Source organism: Melopsittacus undulatus, chromosome 3 (genome assembly GCF_012275295.1).
Source record: "Melopsittacus undulatus isolate bMelUnd1 chromosome 3, bMelUnd1.mat.Z, whole genome shotgun sequence".
Taxonomy (NCBI): Eukaryota; Metazoa; Chordata; class Aves; order Psittaciformes; family Psittaculidae; genus Melopsittacus; species Melopsittacus undulatus.
The window spans coordinates 64,559,538-64,583,336 of record NC_047529.1 but is presented as its reverse complement, the minus strand read 5'-3'; the positions used below and the strand labels follow the sequence as shown (position 1 = coordinate 64,583,336).

At 38.8% G+C, this 23,799-nt stretch overlaps 1 protein-coding gene across 1 annotated transcript in view; it reads left to right on the top strand.

Moving 5' to 3' along the window:
• Positions 1-23,799, top strand: part of CEP85L (centrosomal protein 85 like) — a 110,295-nt gene that overhangs the window by 5,696 nt on the left and 80,800 nt on the right. The window contains exon 2 of the mRNA XM_034060755.1: positions 11,013-11,174. Within this exon, the coding sequence (XP_033916646.1) occupies positions 11,013-11,174 (162 nt within the window). The remainder of the gene's footprint in view (positions 1-11,012; positions 11,175-23,799) is intronic.

The following is a 23,799-nucleotide window of genomic DNA, read 5'->3' as shown; positions in this document are numbered from 1 at the left end:
CTCTGCAGTGCCTGGCTTGGTTGCCTGTGCTTGAGCATCCTATTGATTGCACAGCTTTGCTCAAGTGACCTTCTTCTCTGCAGCCAGGCATGCTGTAAGTGGCACTGCATCTTTCTGTCCTTGTTTCCCAGGGTTCTTTGCTTTTTTTTTTTTTTTTTTTTTTGAGACTCAAATGGCCCTCTGTTAAAAGAAGGGCAAGTACTGAGATTTTATTGGTTTTCTTTTTTCTTTCAAGGTATGATAGTCCCTGGAATGTGGGAGGATGTGACAGAGGAACTCTTCCCTTCAGGCAAAAGGGAAGAACTTATGTGGGTGGGTTGCAGGGCATGATTTCATTTTACGGTGAAGATCATCTAATGGATAGTTGCTCCCATCCTTCTGGGTACCTCTGTTCACTGATCCTTACTGATTCCCATGGGTTCACTCTAGCACTTGTACAGCCTTATGGCAAGCTAACTGAAGATGCTGGTCCAGGAGAATAATAATGTTAAATAAATACTGAAGGAGAGATTTACAGGTGCCTGACCATGGTGTGAGACACTGGTGCAGGAAGGTGTTGGGTGGGCGCTGAATACCTGAGTCAAATGGGCTGGCTCTTCAGTCAGCTGACAGATAGTGGAAAAATCTGTCAGAATCTTGCTTTGCCACTCCTGATGACATCAGGAAGTATATAGCTAATCCACAGACGTACTGTGAAGGCCAAGGAAGATTAAGAGAGAGGATCAGGAAAAAGTGACATTAATTCCATTGGGCAGTGTAGCTTCTACCAATTAGTGGCCTCGCATACAGGTTTAAACAGGTCCAGAGTAATGGATAATGACTGAAGAGGTAGGAGGAGACTATCGCAGTCTTTCTGAAGAAGGGCAGTGCCAGTGGTGTTAAGGTAAAGTCATGCTGCCTCTTTATTAGTTAAAGTACCTGAAGTAGACTTAGCAAACACGAGCAGAATAACAAATGATGCTTTTCAAGCTTTCGACTTCCTAATATTTTAAGAGACCTTTGGTGTAGTACTCCGACAAGAAACATCTTGAATCATCCTGGAGTCACATCTGAGATTCCTTATAAGGTATACTTATGTTTTTAATGTCTGCTTTACTCCTTTTGTAGCATAGTTTCCAGATGGTGTGAAAAGCGGCAACTTTTTCAAATGTTTCTGAACATATAAAGCTTTTTTTTCAGGCTTTTTTTTTTCAATATTTCTTTAAAAGATGGTATTTTCTCTCCTGAATGCCTGCTCTACAGCAAAGCTTTTTATAAATTTTGGCAATTCTTTGGAGATGTTCTTATAGTTGAAAATTAACACTTTGTATTAAAGTTCAGTGACCAGCACAGAGCAAAAGCCCCATGGTTCTGGGGGTAGTAAGAAAACAAAGTGGGAGTATAGTGACCCAGCTAGAGGCACTAAAAGGCATTGAAAATGCTGTTACTTAAAACTTTATCACTCTAGCAAAAGAGACTTTACAGAAAACAAAGCCAACATTTGCAGTCTCAGCATCTTTCTGTTCACCTAATCATCTGAAATACCAAACTGATGGAAGAAAGGGGTTTGTGTGGTTGGTGGAATTATTTTAATGCCAAGTTTTGGTTTAAAACTGATGTATGTGTGAAGATGGAAACACAAGAGGTATTGGTTTAAACTGGGAGTATCCTAGGTAGGGTTGGTGGTGTACAGTGTGAGGGTTTTTTTCTTCTTTTTTAAAGGTATTGCTCTTTCTTTTTAAATTCCAGAGTACTGTCTTTCCTTATATTGAATGCGTGTGAGCTGAAGCTGAGCTTAGGAGAAGTTGTGTCCTATGACATGAGCACTGAAAGTTTGTAAGAAAAATCCCCATACAACTTGAGTGAAGCCACTTAACCGAAATGTAACAGTATGGGAGCTCCCTTACATCATGTGCATACTTCTGTTAGCATGCACTGAAACTATAGTCTGGGTGCTCGGTCTCTGGTGCATCCATATTAAAGTAGGTCCTGTTCTGTGTATAATGCACATTAGACCTCTGAAAAATGGTGGAAAAATTCTATCATTGTTATACATGAGCAAAATATTTCAGTGATTTTGTGTGTGTGTGATGTTTGTCTTCATTTATTTTAGGGTGTCTTTAGATCTGATACCTGATTACAAGGAGGGGACAAACCATGCTCTTTGAAATAAGAAAGACTGCTAGACTCCTTTATTTGATCCACTTTGGTATGTGTGGGAACTGCTTAAAACCATGTAGAATTTTTTGACTCATTCTAGCAGCTATGATTACTTAATTTTCTCCCATGCATAGAGGAGCTTGAATTAACTCTTTAAAAAGAGGAGGGAGGACAAAGGTAATTCTGGAAGAAAAATGTTGGAATGACAGAGTTTGGAGAAAAAAAAACCCAAACTTACCAGGTTTTGAATACCAGTAAAATGTAACTGCAAGAAGGGCTATAACCTAGATGGTAATCTGTGAATATTAGCTTTTTTTTTTCTTTTGGTAGGAGGATTCAGCTGATCACCTACAGGTACACAGCTTTTTAACAGACTAGGAACTGCCTGCATGTCCTCAGGGCTTGTTGTTTGAAGTTTATATTATCTTTAAGCATAACTTAATGTGTTTGTTTTCCTAGATGTTCCCCTCCTCCTATTGTAAGGGGTAACCTTTCAAGATTTAAAAGGTAGCCTTCTCCTCTGCAGTTACTAGATGGAAGTGAATGGAAACTAAGAATATCTTTTTGTGTTTCTGTGGGGTGAATAGTGCATTGACTCCAAAGACAAAGAGGCAAGCCAGCATAGCAGGCATGAGGTAATATATGTAGTCTGCGTGCCAAATGTGAAATAAGAAACATCTGCAGTTTGTATTTTGAAGTTCTGTTTTATGCAAATGCTCTGTCTGGAAGCGGAAAGCTCACGGGAGTGCCATCAACAATTGGACAGAATGCCTGGTCTTGCTCCTGTCAGTGATGCCATGAAGGCAAACTTCTTTCTTTCCTGACAAGGGTAGGTATTTTGTTGTTAGCCTGATACTAAATAAGTACACCTAAGTGCTGTCTCGTATAAAAATTGTGAAGTGTGTTATAGGTTTGAGTTTGTTTTGCATACTTTGCAGAATAGAGATCAGGAAGGTGAGTCTATTATTACATGTTGTGTCAGTCTGAGGATTTTGTTACTTATTTAGCTAGCAGAATGCAGTGTTGAACACAGCTTTCTGCTAGCTGAACAGATTTTGTTCTCTGCAGCGAAGCCAGCAGAGATTTATGCCTATCTCACTCCAGTTTAGAATCTGCCTTAGTGTGCAATTTGGCAGTAGGGATAAGCCTAGTTACTAGCTGGTTGCTGCTAGGCATCGGAAGTCTGCCTGTATGTTCCCACTCCCTCCTTGGCAATACTTCTAGTCTGACCCCTTGCTGAGCCAGTTTAGGAAATCAAATTAGCAGATAACCATTTTTGCAAGCAGGAACAGTTTGTTCCTGAACCACTTTTTGTGAGGCCTGGAGTGGCAGGCCTTATGCTGAGGAGGCAGCAGTGAATATGTGTCTGAGAAGGGTGACCAACCTCTGCATAGCAGCTGATCACTAGATCCGATTAGCTCTAATGTCAAATAGCATTCTCAACTCTAACCCATTTTAGTCGGAGGTGTTAGGTAGCCAGCTGGACTCCTTGATGGAAAGACAGAGCTGAGCACCTCTTACTTTCTATGGGCTTGAGGTGGGGGTTGATAGAGAGCAAGCTACCTAATTATGTCCTCAACTGCCATGGCAAGGTTTTCTAAAGCTCATCTGTCAAACTGATGTATTTATTCTTTTTAGCTTCCCTTCTCTCATTCTTCCTTGCACTAGAAACCTTGTAACTTGTTGTAAAGTTGTAAGAAATTGCAGCTTGTGAAAGTTCACACTGAAATAGTGTTTTGTGTAGAAAACAAAGGTTTTATACCTATAATTATCGTGGTGAGAGATGGTGTATTTAGCCATTTCTGGGGGATGTGGAAGCAAAATGGTTTAACTGTTATTGGGGAATTGCAGAGGCAAAAGAAGTCTGAGGTTTTGTGACACTATTTACTTAAAATTTGTCATTCTAAAGATGTTGGAGCACAAGTTTATATTCTTTAAAATATGACCATAATCAGGTTCATCTAATTGATACTGCCAATGAGGCATATGTTTACTTAGAGGATTGCATTTTTAGGAATTTCTTCTTTGGGTTTCTCTTCTACTTTTGTTTTTCTCCTAATGTTTTAAGATTTTCCTTCTCCCCGTAAGTGAATTCTTTGTATGGCCTTTGTATACCAGGCAGTATGTTATCAGGCTGTATAAATAAAAATGTTGGTCTCTGTCTCAGTATTTTCTGCTTAAATTCTTGCATGCCTTTTTTTCTTTCATTGCCTCTCTCTATCTGTACATTTTTATCTTTCTTCATATTTAGGATTTCTCTAATCAGTTTCCAACTGAAAAATTAAGAGAACTTAGTTACCTAGCTTGCAGGCTCTGTCAAGATAGTACACTAATAAAGGATGAGAGACCTCTGGATGAATCATACTTTAGCTATCTGACGCTATAAAGTGCTTTTGAGAAACTGAAATGTAAAAATTCAGTAGTTAGGGCTGTCATTTCATCCCACTTTGCCCTGTTCCTGTTTGCACTGTGATTAAGCTGTATCATCCACCTACTCTGCTGCATTCATGTGAGACGGGGGACTAGGACCTTCTGGTACCTCAGTTCATGGCCATCTGGTAGAACTTCCTGAAATTTCACCACCTCCAGAGTGTTTGTTGAAAAGGGCCACAAAACTGTTACCTGGCTGCCTTCCTTAAAGCACCAGAAACCCTCTCTTACCAGGATACTGCTCATCTCAGCAGGGAGGGTGTTGCATTGTAAACCTGGAACTTGTGTTGGACATGTGTATTAATAAAAGTTGCAATGTGCTTTGCAGGAGGATCGCAGAGATGGAATGCACCTAGCAAGTATTTGTCTAGGTGCTAGGGTTAGGATGCCAGTTCTTTAACATTATTTTATGAGTATTTATTCGATCATGTAAGTGGGTTTTTTTTTGCCTGTATCTGCAAGAAACATTCATGTGCCTGGTTCTTTTTTTTCAGTCAGGATATCTGAATGAATCCAGTTAAGTTTTTGGTTCAGCTTCTGTTGAAGGGGTTTGCTGTTGCACCATTCCATCAGCTGTCAGCTTTTCTTAAGAGAACCCTGCTATATAAATATATTGGTATGACATCTACTTTTTGGAAAGGGTGTTTTGCATTTTAAGTTCCCCTGCCTCCATTTCCTTTTCTCACTATTTGTGTCATCTTTCTGCAGCTGGGAAAAAAAAAGCTTAATTATTAGCAAAGAATTGTTGTTCATGAAACATGCACCAAAGTAAGGTTTAATCTTTCAGCAGTAATGATCTTGCAGCTATGATGAGTAAACCTAAAATGATTTTTCAGCTAAAGTATGTTTATTGCTACAATGCAGCCAGTGGTTTGCTGAGAGGCTGTTTGTGGGTTTATTTGTAGACTTTCCCTTTTGAAGAGATTGTGGTTATTTAGCCAGATTGGACAAGGAGAGAATGCAAAAGAGAGGCTGCAAAACTTTGAAGGATATGTTTGGAGGGTGGGGAAGGAAAAAACTGCAACTACAATTTCAGCAGCATCAGGGAGCTGCATGAGTAGGCGGGGGTAATGGGTTGAAAGCGAATTGCCTTCTTTCAAAACACTATTGTAGGACTTGCTAGCATAACCAGTAGGGGTTTTGGTAAAGCTGTTGATGGTGAGGCTGAACCAAGTAACTTTGGCAGTGCGGGTTGAAAGGACATTTTCCTTAGAAAGAGCCTCAGGCAGTCTTCAATGCCATTGTGGTGTGAAATATTATTGTACAGCCTGGTCATATCTTTGATGGGCTGGAATGAGTTTTGCATAGTTGTCAGGTTTGTTAGTAGCAGCATCATTTGACTGCAAAAATTTGCACTAGCTGTCACAGGTGATTCACTCCTGGTCACAACTTATGTCAAAGTTGTGGTGTGACTTCATCAGGATGCTTAAGTTAGGATGTATCTGCTGTGAAACCCACTTTTGCTGTTGCTTTTCATTCAGTGTCTAGGTAAAATAATAGTATCATAGCCGTCACTTACAATAATACTTTGCACCTGAAAGCCTGTTAGAGGTATTTTTGGAACCAGCTACAAAGACAGTGGTGTTTATTATTTTGTATATCTTGGGATCTGTGCATGCCACTGAAATTAGGAGTGGTAATGATCCAGCATTAACTATGTGCCTTTCTGCCAGCAGTAGCTGACAGCAAAACATTATTTTTTGTAACACACAGAAAAAGATACATGTTTTTGTGGAGTGACTTTCAACTACTGTTCTCTTTTAATAAGTAATCTACTTCCTGCACTTTATATACATAATTGTTAACTGGTCTGTTTTACATACCTAGGCTGGAAACACAGCACTGTGCCAGTATACTTAACTGGCTAAATCCAAGGACACAGTCAACTGTTTGTATAAACAAGGCTCCTCCTGAGATTTGTTTAAGATCTTGGATGTATTTTGTCATTTTTGTCATTGAAAGTTACAGCCAGATACAGTGAAACTTTATTCTTTCCTATTAAATCCCGTGAAGGGTAGATTTTCCTGACCCAGTAAGGAATGATCCTAGTCAGATGGCAGCATACAGTTGATCAGCACAAATATCTATTAGAAATCTTTGTTTGCTTTTCTTGCCCCACTCTGTATTTTGGGCATATGGACAAAAGCTGTTGATTGGCAGGTTTGAGGCTAGAGCAGCAGGGTAAAGCAGGTGTGCTAGCTGAGCAGCACAGGGGCTCCTGGGTATCTTTTCACTCTTGATTCTTTTAGTGTAGGCTGTTTGCTGTGTGAAAAATTGTATATTTACAGAGAATCGTTGAAAAGGAGATCTGGGAGCATAGAACAGGGTGCACATCTATTGGTGATATTTCAGGATTTAGCTTGGGTGGGAAGTTTCAAATAATAAAACTAATGAATGAATTCTTAAATAATGACTTGGACTAATGAGGTCTATCAGGTCTTGTTTTATGGGTAAAGTTTCCTCATTGCAGTTTGTGTAATTGTCTTCCCTCAGCGATGGAGAAGGAGGTTTGCTCTCTGGCACTGTGAATTTGGTACGTGTGACTTACTGTTGGGTGTTAATTATCGAGTCCATTTTTGCTATCTTGTTGCTTTTATTTGGCCTTTCAGCCTTTTATAAGAGTGGGTTCAGTTAGATTTGAAAAGCTCTTTTTCATGTAGACAGTTTATTTTCGTAAAGGCCTTTGTGAAAAATCACCATTATGTCCGCAAAGTAAAGCAGTACGGATGCACAATGAAACATTAAAAGGTGTAGACTCCTCAAATATGTCTTTAGCTATCTAAAAAAACCAAACCAACCAAACCCAAAAACATCCAGCCATAAACCCCCAACCAACCAAGCAGCATGTTTAACATCAGGGCTTCTGTGGGAGGCAAGGAGAAAAATGCTTCTTGAGGTGATCGCATGCAACCATGTTTTGATGGCATGTATAAAATAGGATAAAAAGAACATACTATTTATCTATTTATATTTGAAAGCAATTCTCTTTCTTGGGACGTAACCCTTTTAAATGCAGAGGATGCTCCTGAGCAGTAGAAGGCCAGTAAGGGAGAAAATAGGGCCATTTCACCCCACCCCAGCCCTTCTCCATGCCTCTGTGTACAGGATGGCTGTGAGGGAAAGGTGTGATCCCAGTGACATCACCGTAGGCATGCTCCTGCTGCACACAGCCAGCTGTGCATTATGAGGGGCAGTGAGAGGGAGCACCTGAGTGAAGAGACCCTTCTGGAGGCCAGAGTGCTGCACAGAGAGACTTGAGTATTTCCTTGGAGAGCCAGGTGGGATCTGGCAGGTCTGTGCTCAGCCAAAGCTAACAAGCTCTTGATGGCCTCATGGTGAGCTGTGTAGCTATGACTGAGTACCAGCATTTACCTTGTCAGGCCTGCCAGCTCAGGAATCAAGCTTCATGAGTTAACTTTGAAATGCGCCTGGGTGCGAAGTTGCGCCAGGAAGTGTTGTGTTAATTCCTTATTGTGCCAGCAAGTCCTCCTGGACCTGTGCTTCAACACCACACTTGGGGCTTGAGATATTGCCAAGCTGGCTGCATGTAGGTGTATAATTGAGAATACATTATAGTGTGGGTTTTGTGGGTTTTTTTATTTCCTCTGTTTACAGTACCTATAGAGATCCCAATGGGGATGAATGTCTGTCCTCTCTGGCATGTTAACTGTTATTACTGGGTCCAGTTGTCCTGTATTGTTGTATCTTTTGGGATATATTGCAGCAATATGTTTGGAACTTGAGAGGCTCTGATGAGATGTTAGGAGAATCTTCTTTGCACAGAGAATGGTTAAATGCTGGAACAAGCTGTGCAGAGAGCCTGTGGAATTTGTGTCCCTGGAGGTGTTGAAGACTCAGCTGGATGGGGCCTGGAGCAGCCTGATCTAATGAGCCTTGCTTTGAGCACGGGGTTAGAGTAAATGACCTCCGAACATCCTTTCCTATGTAAATTACTCATTCTGTGGTATTTTTACCTTTTGCTCCTCAAAGTTTCACCACAGTGGAAAGTACCTCTCCTTTTTCAGGGACTACATATGAATGGTTATAGGTTCAGATACTGAGCATTTGTCTAACCAAGGGATCTAAAGAGTTTCACACTTAATGCTGTGTTGATTTAATTTGCCCTAGTGTTAGTGTTATCTGCTACATGTCTTTTAACACTTGTGTAATGCCATAAAAACCAAAATGTCACTAAAGAATCATTTTGTGGAGAACATTATAATGAAGGGTAAATGAAACTAAATTTCTCTTCAAAAATGTATTTTAAATGTTTCCTGAATAAGAACTGTCTCTGACTTAATTAATTTGGGCTCCCATAAGTGAACTTTACTCTTGCTGGAATAGCTAGATGCAGCTTTAGAAGTATGAAGGTGGAAGTCTTTTGGAAAGTAGGACTATTTATAGGAATGGGTGATTCCCAAAGCAGCCAGAGTGTTTAGTGAAAAATGTACTGGATGGTAGGAGATAGAGAAGTGGCCCAGTTTCCCATTACCTGTATGTGAAACTATTGTGTTTCAGTATGTTAGATGATGACACAGAGAGGATGGTATGAAGAATGACACCTGGAGTGGTATGCAGTTAGGATTTCTGGGACCTCCTTACAGGGTGTGACTGGTGAGCCATGAGTGAGCCATAGGCAGTTGAGTTCATGTCTGGGTCTTCTGTTCTACTGCCTTACCCTTGGATTTGAAAGCTACTCAATGGAATAATTAAGAGTTAAGGTACTTTTGGGGAGGAAAAGAAAAAGTTTAAAGAAGACAAGGAAATATATTGCACAAGCTACGGCTAAGGTGGAATGAAGGGGAAGGAGGAACAAATGATTCTAAAGACTAAGATAGGAAAATACATTAAAGGGAAGAAGAGGCAGTAACCTCAAAGGAGTATGAAGTTGAGACAAATGAGATGGACAGGCACACCTAAGACCTCCAAGAACCTACTTACAGAAAGTAGGGTCTGTTAGATGTCATGCTTCAGTTAAATAGCGTGTACAGTAAGGAATTTTGTACTGTATTCTTCAATTTACAAGTGGCTTGGTGAGCAGCTGCTATCCCTCTGGCTAGTAGGTGTAGTGATTTGGCTGCTATATGGGGAGTATGTATACATATATATATGTGTGTGAGTTATAGAGACGTGTTCATTTTTACATCCTTTTCTAAACTATTAAATTTACTGGGAAATAAGTACAGCTGGAAATAGCTATAATCTGCAGATGTCATTGCCGAGGCAAATTGTTGTTACAACTTTGGATGGATGTTGCTGAAAATGTTTAAATGACCTAAAAATAACCTCATGTAGCATAAGGGACATTGTATGTGCACTGATACTTCTTCGTGAGTCATTTCCTGCTGAAAGTGTTATGCAAAGCTAACTGCTAGAGGGGGTGTATGTATGTGATTATATATAAAGAGCAGGCTGTGCATTTTTACCAAGGTGCTTTATGTGGCTCTGCTGGCTTGGAGTGTGAATGTGATGAGCAGTATTCTGCATATAATGAATGTTCAGATTTAGGTATTAGCTATTGGAGATTGTGATGGCCCCCCGGGGTTGTACTCTGTGGTGTCTTTTGCCTCGATATTGACTGTAAAGTAGGCCACACATCCTCAAAAATTCCTTGAACAGAGGAACTATTTTCTGCTCTAAATTGTGCTTTACAGTTTAATATTTTAATGATTGTTTAAAATAAAATAACCAAAATTAAATCACTGGATGGATAGATGTATCGCAAAGATAGCATGTGTACAGCCACTGTGTTCCTGCTTGAGTTGGCAGTCTATCTTTTAATAACTGAAAACTACAGATGACAGTGAAATATAATGAATGACTTTAGATATCGGTGTTAATGATGCCATTGCTCCTTCATTTAATCACTTAGGTCATGTGGTTTATGCGTAGTTGGACATGACTGCATTTCACTGGCCAAATCTTCAACTGCTTTCTCTCCAAAAACACATTTATCTCTGACTGTATTTAGACACTTGCAATGCAAAATTCTGCTGTGAGTTGGGAATCAGTTTTAAGATAGGAATTGTGTAAGTGCCTTGTTAACATTAGTGCAAGAACAGTTTGGAGGTAACATTTTTAATAGCAAAAATGTATTTACTGTTTGTTTTTTGGTTTGTTTTTTTTTTTTTTTTTTTTTTTTGGAAGCTTCCACCTAGCAAACAGGATTTTAATTAAAAAAGCCCCAAAACCAATCAAACATTAAACCAACCAGCCAACTGAAACCCACAGCACAAGCAACTCCCCTCCCCAACAACAAAAGCACCACCACCTCCCCCCCCGCAAAAAAACCCACAAAAAATCTCAATCCAAAACATTGGCACAGAGTTTGGCTCCAACCTGAACTGTGAAAACTAAGATTCAGTTTTCATGTTGACCAGTATTTTGTTGTTGATTTCTGTACTGTATCCATAATGACAGACTTCTGGCTTCCTTCTTTATAGGCTCAGATTATTCCTCAGTGGGATGGTTACCTGGTACTGAATCCCTGTGGCAGTCCACAACTATTTCATCAAGCAGTCAAAGCAATCCTGTCAGAAGACACAGTATAGCTTCCGACAGCGGGGACACTGGGATTGGTACCTCCTGTTCTGATAGTGTGGAAGGTGAGTTGACACTGTTTTGGATGTTTCTGAGAGAGAAGCAATCCAAAATGTTTTAAAGGTATGTTTCCCAAAATAACAGTACTTTTGCAAAGCTGTTGAGCACATGCAATTCTTTGTGTTCCTGGCTGGAGCAAGTAATTGTTTTGGTGAGGTTTAATTAATTTACTTCTGCATGAGTTGTATGTATTTACTTGCATCTCTACCACAAAGCCGGTACTTGTGTTGGGTCTTTTGATAATTGCAGTTACAAAAAGTGCCAGATTTGTACAGAGAAGTAGTATCCTGTACTACAGCACTTGATAAACAGGTGGTAAAAGCAGAAAAAAACCCAACTTTTGAGATAGTTGATGAAAGGACAGTGCTTTCTGGTATCTATTGTGGGTGTCAGGACAGAAAGCTTGCTCATTGCGGTTGGGAGGAAAATAGGCGTGTTTCCTTCTCACTTCTTCTGGTGAGAGACGTTTTCATTTTATTGCATGGCATTTGACACAGAGTCAAAGATCTTTAAGGAGAATTAGCAGTATCAGTAGATTGTTAAAACTTGTTTTGGGCTAAATCATGATTACTCAAAGTTGATCATATCAGGGAGGGTTTCAGCCTCTAGGATAGCATCATCTCTGTAGCATTGGCACCCTCCCTATGGAATGTGTCACTGAATTAAGCCAGAATGAGAAACACTAGACAGTAGTAAGGTTTGTGGTTTTCTTTTTGCACAGCCTTATTTCCCACTAAGATTTTCCTGACTAAGGTGATGACAGGAGGACTGTGGTGTATTTTTCTCCATCATCTTTCTATGCCCAGTAAGTTTTTCCAAAGAGGTAGCTGAAATGAGGGAGAAAAGAAAATTAATAGAAATGAAGTAAGGAATGCTGAATTAATGTAAGAGACAGAAGTCACTATAGGGGGGCTGAGAATTCCTAAAGAGAGGTCCAGATGCCTGAAGAGTTAAGTCTGTCAGGCCTCTGTGCACATGAAGAAATCCTTTCCACCCTCTTCCTGCTGCATCTGTCAGTTGGAAAGGAACTCCACAGGAGATGCCTTGTAGCTTGCTTTCTGTTTCATTTTAATTTCTAAACCTTTATCAGCTTTAGCAAAATTGAAGTTTTACTCAAATAGTCAAATTCTTGGATGTAAAACTGAAATAGTAAATTGATATTAAAGAAAAAAGGAATAAAGTTTCAGCATTAAGTGATGAAGGGGGTAAAGCTCTCATGATGTATATATGTGTGTATATATATTTACATTCAGACTCACACATGTGTTGCACAGTGCTATTTTAAGATGCAGCATTTGGATTAAAAACATTCTCTCCCATCCCCCCGTTGAGGGCTTCCCCATTTGAGAGGTGGGAGAGGAAATGAAACAGCACCTCTTCATCAGATGTTGTCCTTGCTAAAGAGAATAGACCAGCTGTTCCTGGGGACAGGGAGAGAGGGGGATGGCACAGGAGTACAATCGCAAGTTTGATAGGCAGTTGTTACTATTTAACTTCGTTTATTTGCATGCTTTTCATAGATCATTGTTAAGAGCTGCATTTAGGGTTTGTCAAAGCACAAGAAGGGAAAAGTTGCAACAACGAGTAGTTCATGAAGTTTATGCCTCTCGCAATGCTTGACAATTGTCAGTTCTATTATATCCTTACTGTTATTGATTTCCTGCCACCCTGTTTGAAAAAAATTCAGTAGCAGAAAATAAAATATTGAAGAAAAAAGGGGAGGGAAACCTAAATGTAAATCAGTTACTGGAAGGAGCATGTGGCAGATTTGGAAATGGAATGTGTATGACCATTTTTAGTGGAAAGTTCATTTGCCTATGATACCTAGTTGTCTGTGTCTCTCAAGCTGTCCCCACATCCACAAAAAGAGTATCATTGTGATCTGTGGGACTGCCAGGCCACACTGGTAATTGCAGACTTGATGCTGGCCATCTGTTCTCAATGTGGTGCTTGGGAAGAAGCCATTGGGGATTTTTTGGAGGGGAATTTTTTTCACAAGTCAGCAGATCATTACAATTTTTAACAATGCTTAGAGAGGGAAACATGGCCTTGCTATTTCCTTTCTATCATGGCTACTAAAAATCAAAACCTTACTTTTAGAATTAACATCTGCTTTAGTTCTGGAAGTGCAGGTGAATTCATTTGTACAGATTTGTAGTTACTAGTGCAGGGAATGGAGCTCAGATGCATTTAAAATCCATTTTACTTGTTTCCTTTGTATGTTAAATGTTTCTTCAAATTAACCTCATCCTTCATTTCATGAACACATTCTTTCTGAAACTTCAGGGCCTAAAAAATAGGGCCAAGTAGCTGTTGTGTTAGGCTTGAACTTGCATGGCTTGGAGGGGTTTTAACGAAGACAAGAGGAAGATTTTCTGTTAAAATGTCTTCAGTTGGTTGTCATATGTTCTGTTGTGCAAAGGTAGGGAAGTAAAATAACTAGTGTGGTTCCATTGTTGAGTTGAGCAATGTTGATGTGCACTAGGGGAAGCTGAGGAGAGAAATTTAGAAACTGTAAATGTGAGGATGTTTGTTTGGGTAGAATAAGTCTAAATACTTTAATTTAGAGTGCTCTTAATATAAGAATAAAAAAGCATTTTATGTCTGTGTAAACTACAGCTAATGTGGTTGCTTTTTTGTCTGTTTGATTCCTGTCAGTAAGTGGTTCTGGATTCAGGTCAGCTTTAGAGTGAGATAAAAATAAACACTGTATTTTGTATGGAGCAAGAGGAAGATATTTTAGTATGGGTTTTGCCAGATTCTTCCAGGTTCTTTTCTTTTTAAAGTTACCTTTATCTGTAACTCAACTCTGTTACTAGTGTTTTCAGCTTGTCCTGTGCAAGCCTGGCAGAAGAGTTCAAGCTTGGGCATTGATTGTAGCTAAGTCTTCAGAAAAACCTCAGAATCTCTGTTTAGACATATGGTGGAAGTGCAGTGTAAAGCTTTATGAAACTGTTGAAAACTTCCTGCATTTCTGGTAAAATAGGAGGTTTGTGTTCAGGATAAATTGTGTAGAAGACAAGGTTTTAGTTGGTGATGAGCAGCTGATCAGCAAAGACTATCTGAATGGGCTTGTTCTTGTTTTCCTTCTCGCTGGCAACTCTGAAACTGGCAGACATAACATTTATGGCTTATGGTTACTGGGACAAAAGATAGCTCCCAACATCAGATAGCTGTGCTGTGTATAGTCCTGTAGATTTAGGTTGTCTCTCGAACTTCAGACTTTGGCCAAAAGATTTGTTGTTACTACTTTAGAGCTGAAGCTAAAAGACGAAACAAGGTGAGGGACAGGTGTGTGTTAGGAAAAAAAGCCTCTCTTGTAATGAAAAAGTGAGGGTATAAAATTGTGAAAACTTTGAGCTATGGGATCTTGTGTCTTCAGGCAACTTAGAAGACTTTCAAATGGGAGCAGATTGTGGTAAACTTCCAAATTATGACTTCTCTCATTCTGTGTCTACATTAAATGCATGGTCTAGATTAAAGTGCTTCTCTTAGAGTTTATAGTGTCTATTAGGAAAAAGGCATGGGATACACTGTGTAAATGTGCAATGCATTCACGCAGCATGATGTTTCCTATTCTCAATCAGTGGTAACAGCGTTTAATAACCAATGTAACTCTTGTGCCAGTTGTCCTCAGTCTCTGCATAACCATTTCTTTTCTTTCTTTTTTCATAAGAAACATGAAGTCTATATTTTAAGCATTTTTGAAACTGTTTTTATTTGGGTTACCTAATTAGAAAATCTAGGTCTTACCAGAAATCAAATAGGCTGTAAACCCCAGCAGAGCTTTTCCTCCTGCACAGATTCTAAGTTTTGCCTTTTGGACAGGAGGGATAAGAACTTGGTACTGATATGACAAGTTACAAGGCTAATGACTTTTGCAGCCAAAATATTTTCCATTGTCAGATAAGCTTGCTGTGCAGTGGAAAGTTCCTTGTAAAGCAGATATTTATCCCTGACTATTAAATACTATCCTTGATTTAACCATTTTGGGTTGCAAATTAATAGACATGACAATTCATAGAATATTGCTTTCTTGGAAAAGAGAGAGGGGATACAGAGGATCAGAGTTACTACTTTTTTGTTACTGGGGAGTTGATGTTGCATTAGTTTAATGTTTAAAAAAACCCTTCTTGATTAACACTACCACCCCTACCATTCCACCCTGGTAGAAATGTTGATGTAGGATGGATGGGTAATTGTGTCTCTTTGTTTAGAAACCTGAATAAGTGTGGTCTATTCACAATTTAAAATCCTGTTCCATAGCTATGTATAGAGGTTTCCTCTGGGAGACTAGTAGCCATCTGAACCATCACTTGTATATTGGGGCTTAGATACAGCACACTTGATACATTGTCACTGCATTTTGTGTAGTTTGATCTTCCCTGGATCTCCTAACTGAATGTTTTAGTGTTAAGAGACCCAGAGCACTCTCTTGTCTCTAGCTTGAACCAAATATGTTACCTTTTTGACAGATCAAAAAAAAAAATCTAATTAGTTCAATTTAATTGTAGCATTTCTTGGTACACCAGGGAACAGGGTACAGCCAGCTCAAAAGTTATTTGATTTTGCTATTTCAAGCACTTCCAGCAAGTCTCAATTGTGGTATTTTGACACTTGTTTGGGTATTTTTTTTTCTTTTTGCTGAAGGAAAAAGAGAAAAGTTAATAAATAGAGCTAATGAATGTAGTGAAAAGCAGAATTGAATTTCAAGAGACAAAACCTATCTATGAATATCTTGGGGGGATTAATTTGTTTAGCATGTTGCTAAAGATAATGCGATTGAGAATGTGTACAGACAAATTGAGTTTGCACTTATAGTTTTGATGTCAGGAAGGTAAAATGGCACAAGGATCCTAGATCTTGTGAGCTGGAGATGTAGTTTGTGCTTGTTGTCTGCTGTGCTCTGGAATTTTAGATGATGACAGATTTTTGGAGAAGTCCCTGAGCTTAATCAAGTTGAGATAAATCTCTATGCCTTTGGATCCTGGCAAGTACTTGCTTAAGTTTGAAGTAGGTTGGTTATTTGGAGGGTAGAAAATAGTTGTGTTTGAGGCATTCTTCCTTGGTTTCCTTCCTCCCTGCTTGCCAGGTCTCACTTTGTGGAGCTGTCTCCAGTCCTCTCTGAGTCAGCCTTATTGTGTTACTTGGATATTATGCTGACAATCAGAAATGTGCACTTCACTTAGGCCTATATTAGATTCTGTTCTTTGTAGAAGAGGTATTTCATCCATTGCTAGCATGAAATGTCTATTTATGTATGAATGGAATAGAAATAGTAATGTTTAGAATTTGGGTGTTTATTTTCTGAGGGTTTTTTTGGTAGGATTTGAACCAAATTTAAACCTGGGTTATTTCAGAATTCTAGTAATTTATTTCCAGGATTTAGTGGATAGGGGGAAAAATGGTGCTAATAAATTTCCACTAAAATAAGACATGGAGAAATTGCTTCAAATGAGGATAGTATACTCCCTGTGTGAACCTGCGTACTCTAGTTCTAGTTGATTTCAAATTCAAAGGCACTCACTGCTTCTACATTTGAATGTTCTGCAGAGAGAAATAGATTCTGCCTTAACTCATACTTTACCTTCTTTTGTGATAGCTTCTCTGTTGAAACAAGCTCAGGGTGTGCACATGCTCAGTTTGTCTCACATCAAACAATGCTAGCAGGATGTTTCTCCAGCTAGCTAATAGTGCTTTTTCTAGTGAACTTGGTGAATTTGGTGAACTTTGCCATCAGCTAACATCAGTGCTTGGGTTTTGGGAAGATGACTTCTGGTCTAATAAGAAATAATTCAGTGAAAATAAATTGTGATTGCTTAGGATTTAGCAGCGTTCACTTTGATACTGTGCAAAAAGTTAACTTCTATCATGTATATTTTGGAAGCCATGTTGGAGTTTATATTGGAATTAATTGGGTTTAGAAGGTGTGAGGAGTTGTCCCCTGCTGGCAGGTAAGCCCCCATGCAATCTGACAAACTGACACTTTCACCAGAGGGATGGGAGAGAGGATCAGAAGAGCAAAACCAGGGAAAACCCCCAAGGCTCTGGTTGAGATAAAGACAGTTTAATAAGTGAAAGGAAGGGGGGTGGGGTGGAGGGGTGGAAATCAAGTGATGCACAAGCACCACCAGCAGACCTGTGTCCAGCCAGCCTCTTGAGCAGCAAATACTTTGGAAAAAACCTGCCCCCAGTTATATATATAGTATGGAATCTCTTTGGTATTTCAGGTCAGCTGTCCCAGCTGTGTCCTCTCCCAACCCCTTGTGCACCCCCTCGTTGGGGTGGTAGAGGTTTTGATGCTGTGTAAGTACTCTTCAATAGCTAAGATATTGGTACATTACCAACACTGTTTTTGCTCACCAGTGTAAAACACAGCATTGTAGGGGCTGCTGTGTAGAAAATTAACTGTCCCAGTTAAACCCAGTAGAGTCTCTGCCCCTTATTCCATATCATTTGTGTCATGCTCAGATGAAATCTTGGGGAGATGTTTTTAATATGTCCTATATTCTCCATTTTTGAAGGGTAGTGGATATCTGACATTCTGATGGGAAAATGAAGAGCCTCATAGAATAATCTTGTCTATATTTAGGCTACTATCATGAGACCTGAGTATGCCAAGCATTATACATCTTTGCTGGGAGATTTCATGGAGGACTTTGCACTTTTCTCTACTACTGCTACATCAAAGAAAACTCTTGGGCCTGCATTCAGCAGCTCTGTAACTTGGGATCTTGTGAATCAAACAGAAGTGAGATCAGTTTCAAAATAGTAAAAGAGAGGAATGTTTTGAGCCTTAAACTACCTTTGTATGAATACTGGGAACATTCTGTAGCTACTCAATATTTAATGTACATATTCAAGTAGTATTTGTAGCTTTATCTGAAAAAATCACTGGACTCCTTTTTAATCTTTTTCACTACAGAAAAAGTAGTATACTTTGTGGTAGACTGTAGTCACTTTGAATGTAGGCAGTGAGTTGCTTATAGCCTGCTGCAGAGTGAGAAAAGACCTGTTGCTGCTGCCTGGTGTTCTAGCCTGGGATCTGTCAGACAAGACTGGTTGTATCCCCCTCCCTAGAAAGGTTTGTAAACCCCTTTTTTTATTTTTTAAACAGTTTTACAACACCACCACCTATTTCTGGAGGTTTTATGCTTGCTCTTAAGTCTTTATTCAACAGACCTGTTTCTACCTTAGTGTATTCACAAAGCAAGCTTTTCTTTTTCCTTAGTGTCAAGTCCAGTTAGTGTGTTTAATGTCATCCTTTGTTTTAGCTGTGATTTCAGTATACTAATGATAAGCAATTTTAGTAGAAAACCCTTTGAAGTAGAACGTAAAAGCTCCCTGTTAAAGAGAACCTTTTTCAGGGCCTCACTTCTGGTACTGTGAGCTTTTACATCAGTTTTGGCAATATAAAGGCAGGAGTGAGAAACAACAGCATGCAGAGACCACTCTTACATGAAGCGTATTTACTCCCATCTCATTTCCTTCATCACTGTCTTTGTTAAGTTAGGGGAATGAAGTGTTGGTGTGAGAAAGTGAGAAACAGGCAGGAAATGACAAGTCTGACAAGCTAGCCTAGATTTTGGGTGGAATGAAACAGTTTGAATTGTGGGCACTGGTAAGGGAGAAAAACCAAACAAGCCTGAAGAATGCTTGACCCTCTGCTTGTGGTTTTGGAAACTTGAGGATTTGTGTAATTCCATAGGTACACTTACGTACTTGTTATAGCTGACCTACCCAGGTTTACAGTTCTTCTTTATTTTCAGCAATTGTAAAGGTAGCATGTCATTAATTCATAGTAAATACAAGAAGGAAAGATGACTGGATACTAAAGTGTATTAATCATAGAAACACAGAATACACTAGATTGGAAAAAACCTCTAAGATCAAGTCCAACTATTACCCCAGGACTGCCAAGACCACCACTAAACTGTATAATTGAGGCCCTCATTTTGGGTGTTAATGGAAGAAAAAAAAAAGTTCCAATGCAGAAGTATATAAGCAAATTTAATTTCTTTGATAGGTGGTAATTTTCCTGTTCTTTGTTCTTACTATTAGCAAGGTTTTGAAGATGAGGTGAAAGAAGAAGGGTCAAAATCTACTTCTGTGTAAGAGGAACTAGTATGAAATACAATCAGGAGATTGGAGGTGAGAACATCTCATGAGATGTTCCTCTCTTTGAAATGTAGTTTTATAGCTGTGAGCAAAAGATAATATTGTAGATGCTATTTTAAAATAATCTGGAAGAAGTGTGTACATAGTCTGAAGAATGGTCTTGGTTACACAAAACTCAGATAAGTCCTTTCTCCAGTTTTTGCCAGTGCCATATGAACTGTTTACTGTGTTCATTTGGATGTGCCAGGTAGCACCAAGTGACCTGTTGTGATTTGGTATTTGAATTGAGAGCTGCAGTGAATATGGAACTGGGCTGAAATGAACTTGTTGCTTAGGATTTGTTTTCTTGCTGCTCTGTTAAGGTCTAGACAATATCTGTAGTGTTGGTACTGCCAGGGAAAAATATAAAAGCTTAAAAACTGGAGGCCCTGTGTTCCCTTCTGGCTGCAGGATGGTCATTGAAATGTGGCGGTGAAATAGCCCTTTGATTGGAGGGTGAGTTGGGACCTTTGTCTGTTTCTCCCTTTTTTTCGTTTGAGAGAAACTCTTTTCACGTCTGATTTCACAATTAAAGAACAAAAGCATCATCCTGCAAATAGGACATCTGACTATGCTGCAGGTTTAAGCCAGAAAATGTTAGGATATGTCTCAATAAAAAAGTACCTTTTCTTGCCTTGTGTAATGATGACTTGTCAGTGATAATGAAAAAAGAATGTTTGAAGTTCAGAAGGGTAGGTTTTAAAATGTGGGGGGGTTTAATATATATTTTTATTTGTGATAATTCTTGCCTGCTACTCTTCAAGCTGCTCAGTTTTCTGCCTGTGACTTTCTTCTTATTGCACTTAAAATTTAGCTCAAAGTTAGATCCTTTTTGTCTGAATACAGATCTTGGACTTGCTTTTGTCCAGAATGACTTTTACTTAGAAGGTAGAAGGTGAGACTCATCTTGTGAATGGAAGAATATTGGCTCCTGTGAGAGGAAGTTTGTGTCTTGATTTGGCTCAGGTTTGCTTTGTTTTGCTTTTTTCCTGTTGCTGGCAGTTGGTAGGTTTTTATTGCTCTTCTATAACCCCCAGGCACCACAGCTCTTTATTGTGAACTACTGTTCCCCACCCACCACAGTGATAGTAATCCTCTCCTGAAGTGATCACACTGAGGCTTTGGGAAGGTTTGCTGGTTTATTTTAGTACCTTCTATTGATAATCAACATCTTCAGGTGTTTTCTCACCTGTTGACTGCTTTGAAATTGTTGGAGGGGAAAAGTTTCCATTAAAGATAACCCTTCCACTGCAATTTCATGTTCTTGTAGTTTTCCTGTGTAATTGGCTGAAAAGTTGATGCCTCTTTCTGCTTATGAAAACAAATACAGCTGATATAATGATTAGCTTTTTAGTGAATACTCAAGCTTTTTCTGCAGAAAAACACTTTGTGGCATTGCTGGTAGGAAATGTTACTTGCATAGATTGAAAGACTACCTTCTGTTTTTATGTGTTCGTTCTTTTAAAAGTGGCTATTAACTAGCAAGATCATGGAAAAAAAACCAAAAGGCAGTTTAGGTATATGTGTAAGAATAAAATTATGTCGTCTGAGAGGGAAAAAGATGATTAGCAAGTAAATATGTGATGTGTTTTATTCTCTCTAATGCAAGGACTTAACATAAAGTTAACATAAAGATGATATTTTAGTCTGTGGCTTGGTAAAGAGAATTGTGAATTGGGTTTGAATTTTTATTTTTTTTTAACTTCATGCAGAATGGATATAGCTCTAAGAGAAACTGTTTTGGTTTTGGAAACTGGAATGAGTGTTGTGGTGATGGAGGACTAGGATGACGACTCTTCTAGTGATTGGATTCTGTCAGATTATTAGGAACTTGAGGGTTCTTATAAAGGATACAGGAGTAACTTTCCTCATTTTAGGTCAATTTCTTCATGTTTAGTGTATGTCTGGTGTTCCTGTGGTGTTCAGGAATTGCATCCTATTCTGTGCACTGTTCCCCATGCTGCTCCTCTATATACTTAATCCTTGGTGTAGAAAGTGTTAAAATATACTTGGCAGGTGTTAATTAGTTACATTTATGGATGACATAAACATAAATTAGCATTTCCCTCCTTGCTGCTTGCCTCTACATTCCAGTACATTTCTTGTTCCTTGAAATGACAGGGTGGATTTCCTATTTTTTTTTTTTCCCCCTCCTGTCATGGCATCAAACAGTTTGTAAGGGTGTTGTGTTGTTAACAAAGTGGATGAATTTTCTTCCCTCAGAAATCGCATTCCCATTTTGAGATCACAACGTATCCTCCTTGACAGTATGGCTCTGAAAAAGGGATGGAAGTGGAAAAAAACAATTTTCCTCTCATCTTGCCAGATAATAATGTAGCTGTGACATGACTATCACCCCTTAAATGTATGGCACACCTGGCACTGACTGCATGTGGGTATAGGCTGGCTGCTTGTAACTCGCTTGATAGTTGGTAATTTAAATGCCAGAGTCTAGCTCATCTGAAAATAAGAAGCACATAATTTAGACTCTTCTTAAAATGTGAAATTAAGAAGGATTTTGGTTTCCTTGAGAGAATTTGCACTGGATATTTTAATGCTGTAGAATCATAGAAATGTTGTTTGGAAAAGACAGCTGGAGATCAAAGATTCCAGCCCTCAGAATCAGAGCAGGACCATCACCAGCACAGATCAAGTCAGCCATGACTTTGTCTTGCTGATCCTTGAAAACCTTGACAGGTTCCTCAGCCTCTTTGGGTAACCTCTTCCAATGCTATTTGCAAGTCTGTATATATAGAGATAAAAGCTTTGTGTCATAATATAAATATATATATGCATGTATAATTATGATGTATCTTTGAAGAAGAGTTCTGTTGTTCTTCAGCATATTGGATGATTTTAATTCTTGATGTTCATTTTTGAATCAGAAGAGTCAACATCCTGTACATGTTTCTTAAATTGTATGAACTATGGTAAATTCATAGTGGCAGAGCTTTTTCCAGCAAGGGTTAGCTTGTCACTGTCAAAAGCTAAAAATATCTTGCATTTTCAAAAATAGAGCAATCTTTCTTAGGCTGATATAAACAACGGCATTTTCTAAAAAGTGGCAGGAGGTTTTCAATTTTACCATTTACAAGTTTTATTATAGGAGCAGCTAGAGATTCTGGGCAGGACTGCAGTTTATTCTGTCTTTTGTATAGAAATGCTAAAGAAATAGACTTTTAACTGCGTGAGAGATGTTTTGGGGAGTAAGGTTTTCCTTTGAGAAGTGGTATGGTTAGAAGTACTCTACTTACTGTGTCAGCTGTTTGTATGCACTCTGCTGTTGACAGTGATGGCAAGATCTTAATTAGCTCAGCTTAAAAAATTAGCTAAAACTACATAGAGAGTGCATAGAAAGGGGCACCCAGAATCAACAGTTGTGGCTCTCCTCACATGTTAGAGAAATTTTAATAGGTAAAAGAAGACTAAAAAGTATTTTGAACACGGTTAAGAACTCAAATGAGATGTGCTGAGATTTTTTTTTTTTGTCCTTTCTTACTTTGGCAGTAATAAACTGAGAACTGACAAGTTCATGGTGCAGATATTTAGTAAAGGAAGCATGTGGGTAGAAAATTGTCTAGTATTACATTTATCTTTGTGTTTTAATGGGATATTTTTGAAGTAATTTAATAGGATAATTTTAAAATCATCCTTTATTTATTACTGTGTCAAATTTGTGTAATGCACACTAGTGGTTTGTGTAGATATCTAGATTTCATGATCTAAAATTAACTTGGATAGGTACCAAGCTGTGAATTAGGATGTTTAAATGCTGTATGACTTACATGTATATGTGAGTGCTGTTGGTATAGAGTGTAGCTATTTTCCATCTAGGAGGATAACTAATAACAAAAGAACATTAGTCTTCAGAGTACAAAGATCTGTCCTCCAAATGTGATTATTTTCATGCTTATGCGAATCTGATGTCATAGATCGGTGAAGGATTGTTATGATTGGAATTGGATGGAAAGCCAAGCTGTTTGCAGGTTTGATGGACGAGGCCTTGGAAATCGTTGTTTCTCTGTAGTTTGTGAGTTACACTGGAAAAGCTTGTTCTGTTGGCTAATACTGCTTGTGGAAGAAAACTATTGCCTTATCTAAGCTAGGAGGAAGAGAATACTTGTGATGAAACATTCCCTTGTGAAAACACTTTTTCTGTAGGTTGCTTGGATATCTGTTGTCTAATACAGCTTCTAAAAAAATCGTAAGTGAAGTGATTCGTGGCTTCTATATAACTGGAAGCATGCTGACCCTGTGAAATGCGGTCTGAACATGATTGTATGTTACTTTCTCCTTACAGTACCTATCAGGGTCACCAGCTTCACTGTTCCTGGTCAGGTCTTGTTACTACCCCATCTTCTCTTTCCAAATGACATCGAGAGAGAAGAGAGGGAAAACTAAACCTGCTTGAAGTAGTCCACAGGACAGGTATGCTTCCTGCATTCAGACCCTTCCATGAAACCTCTCTCACCT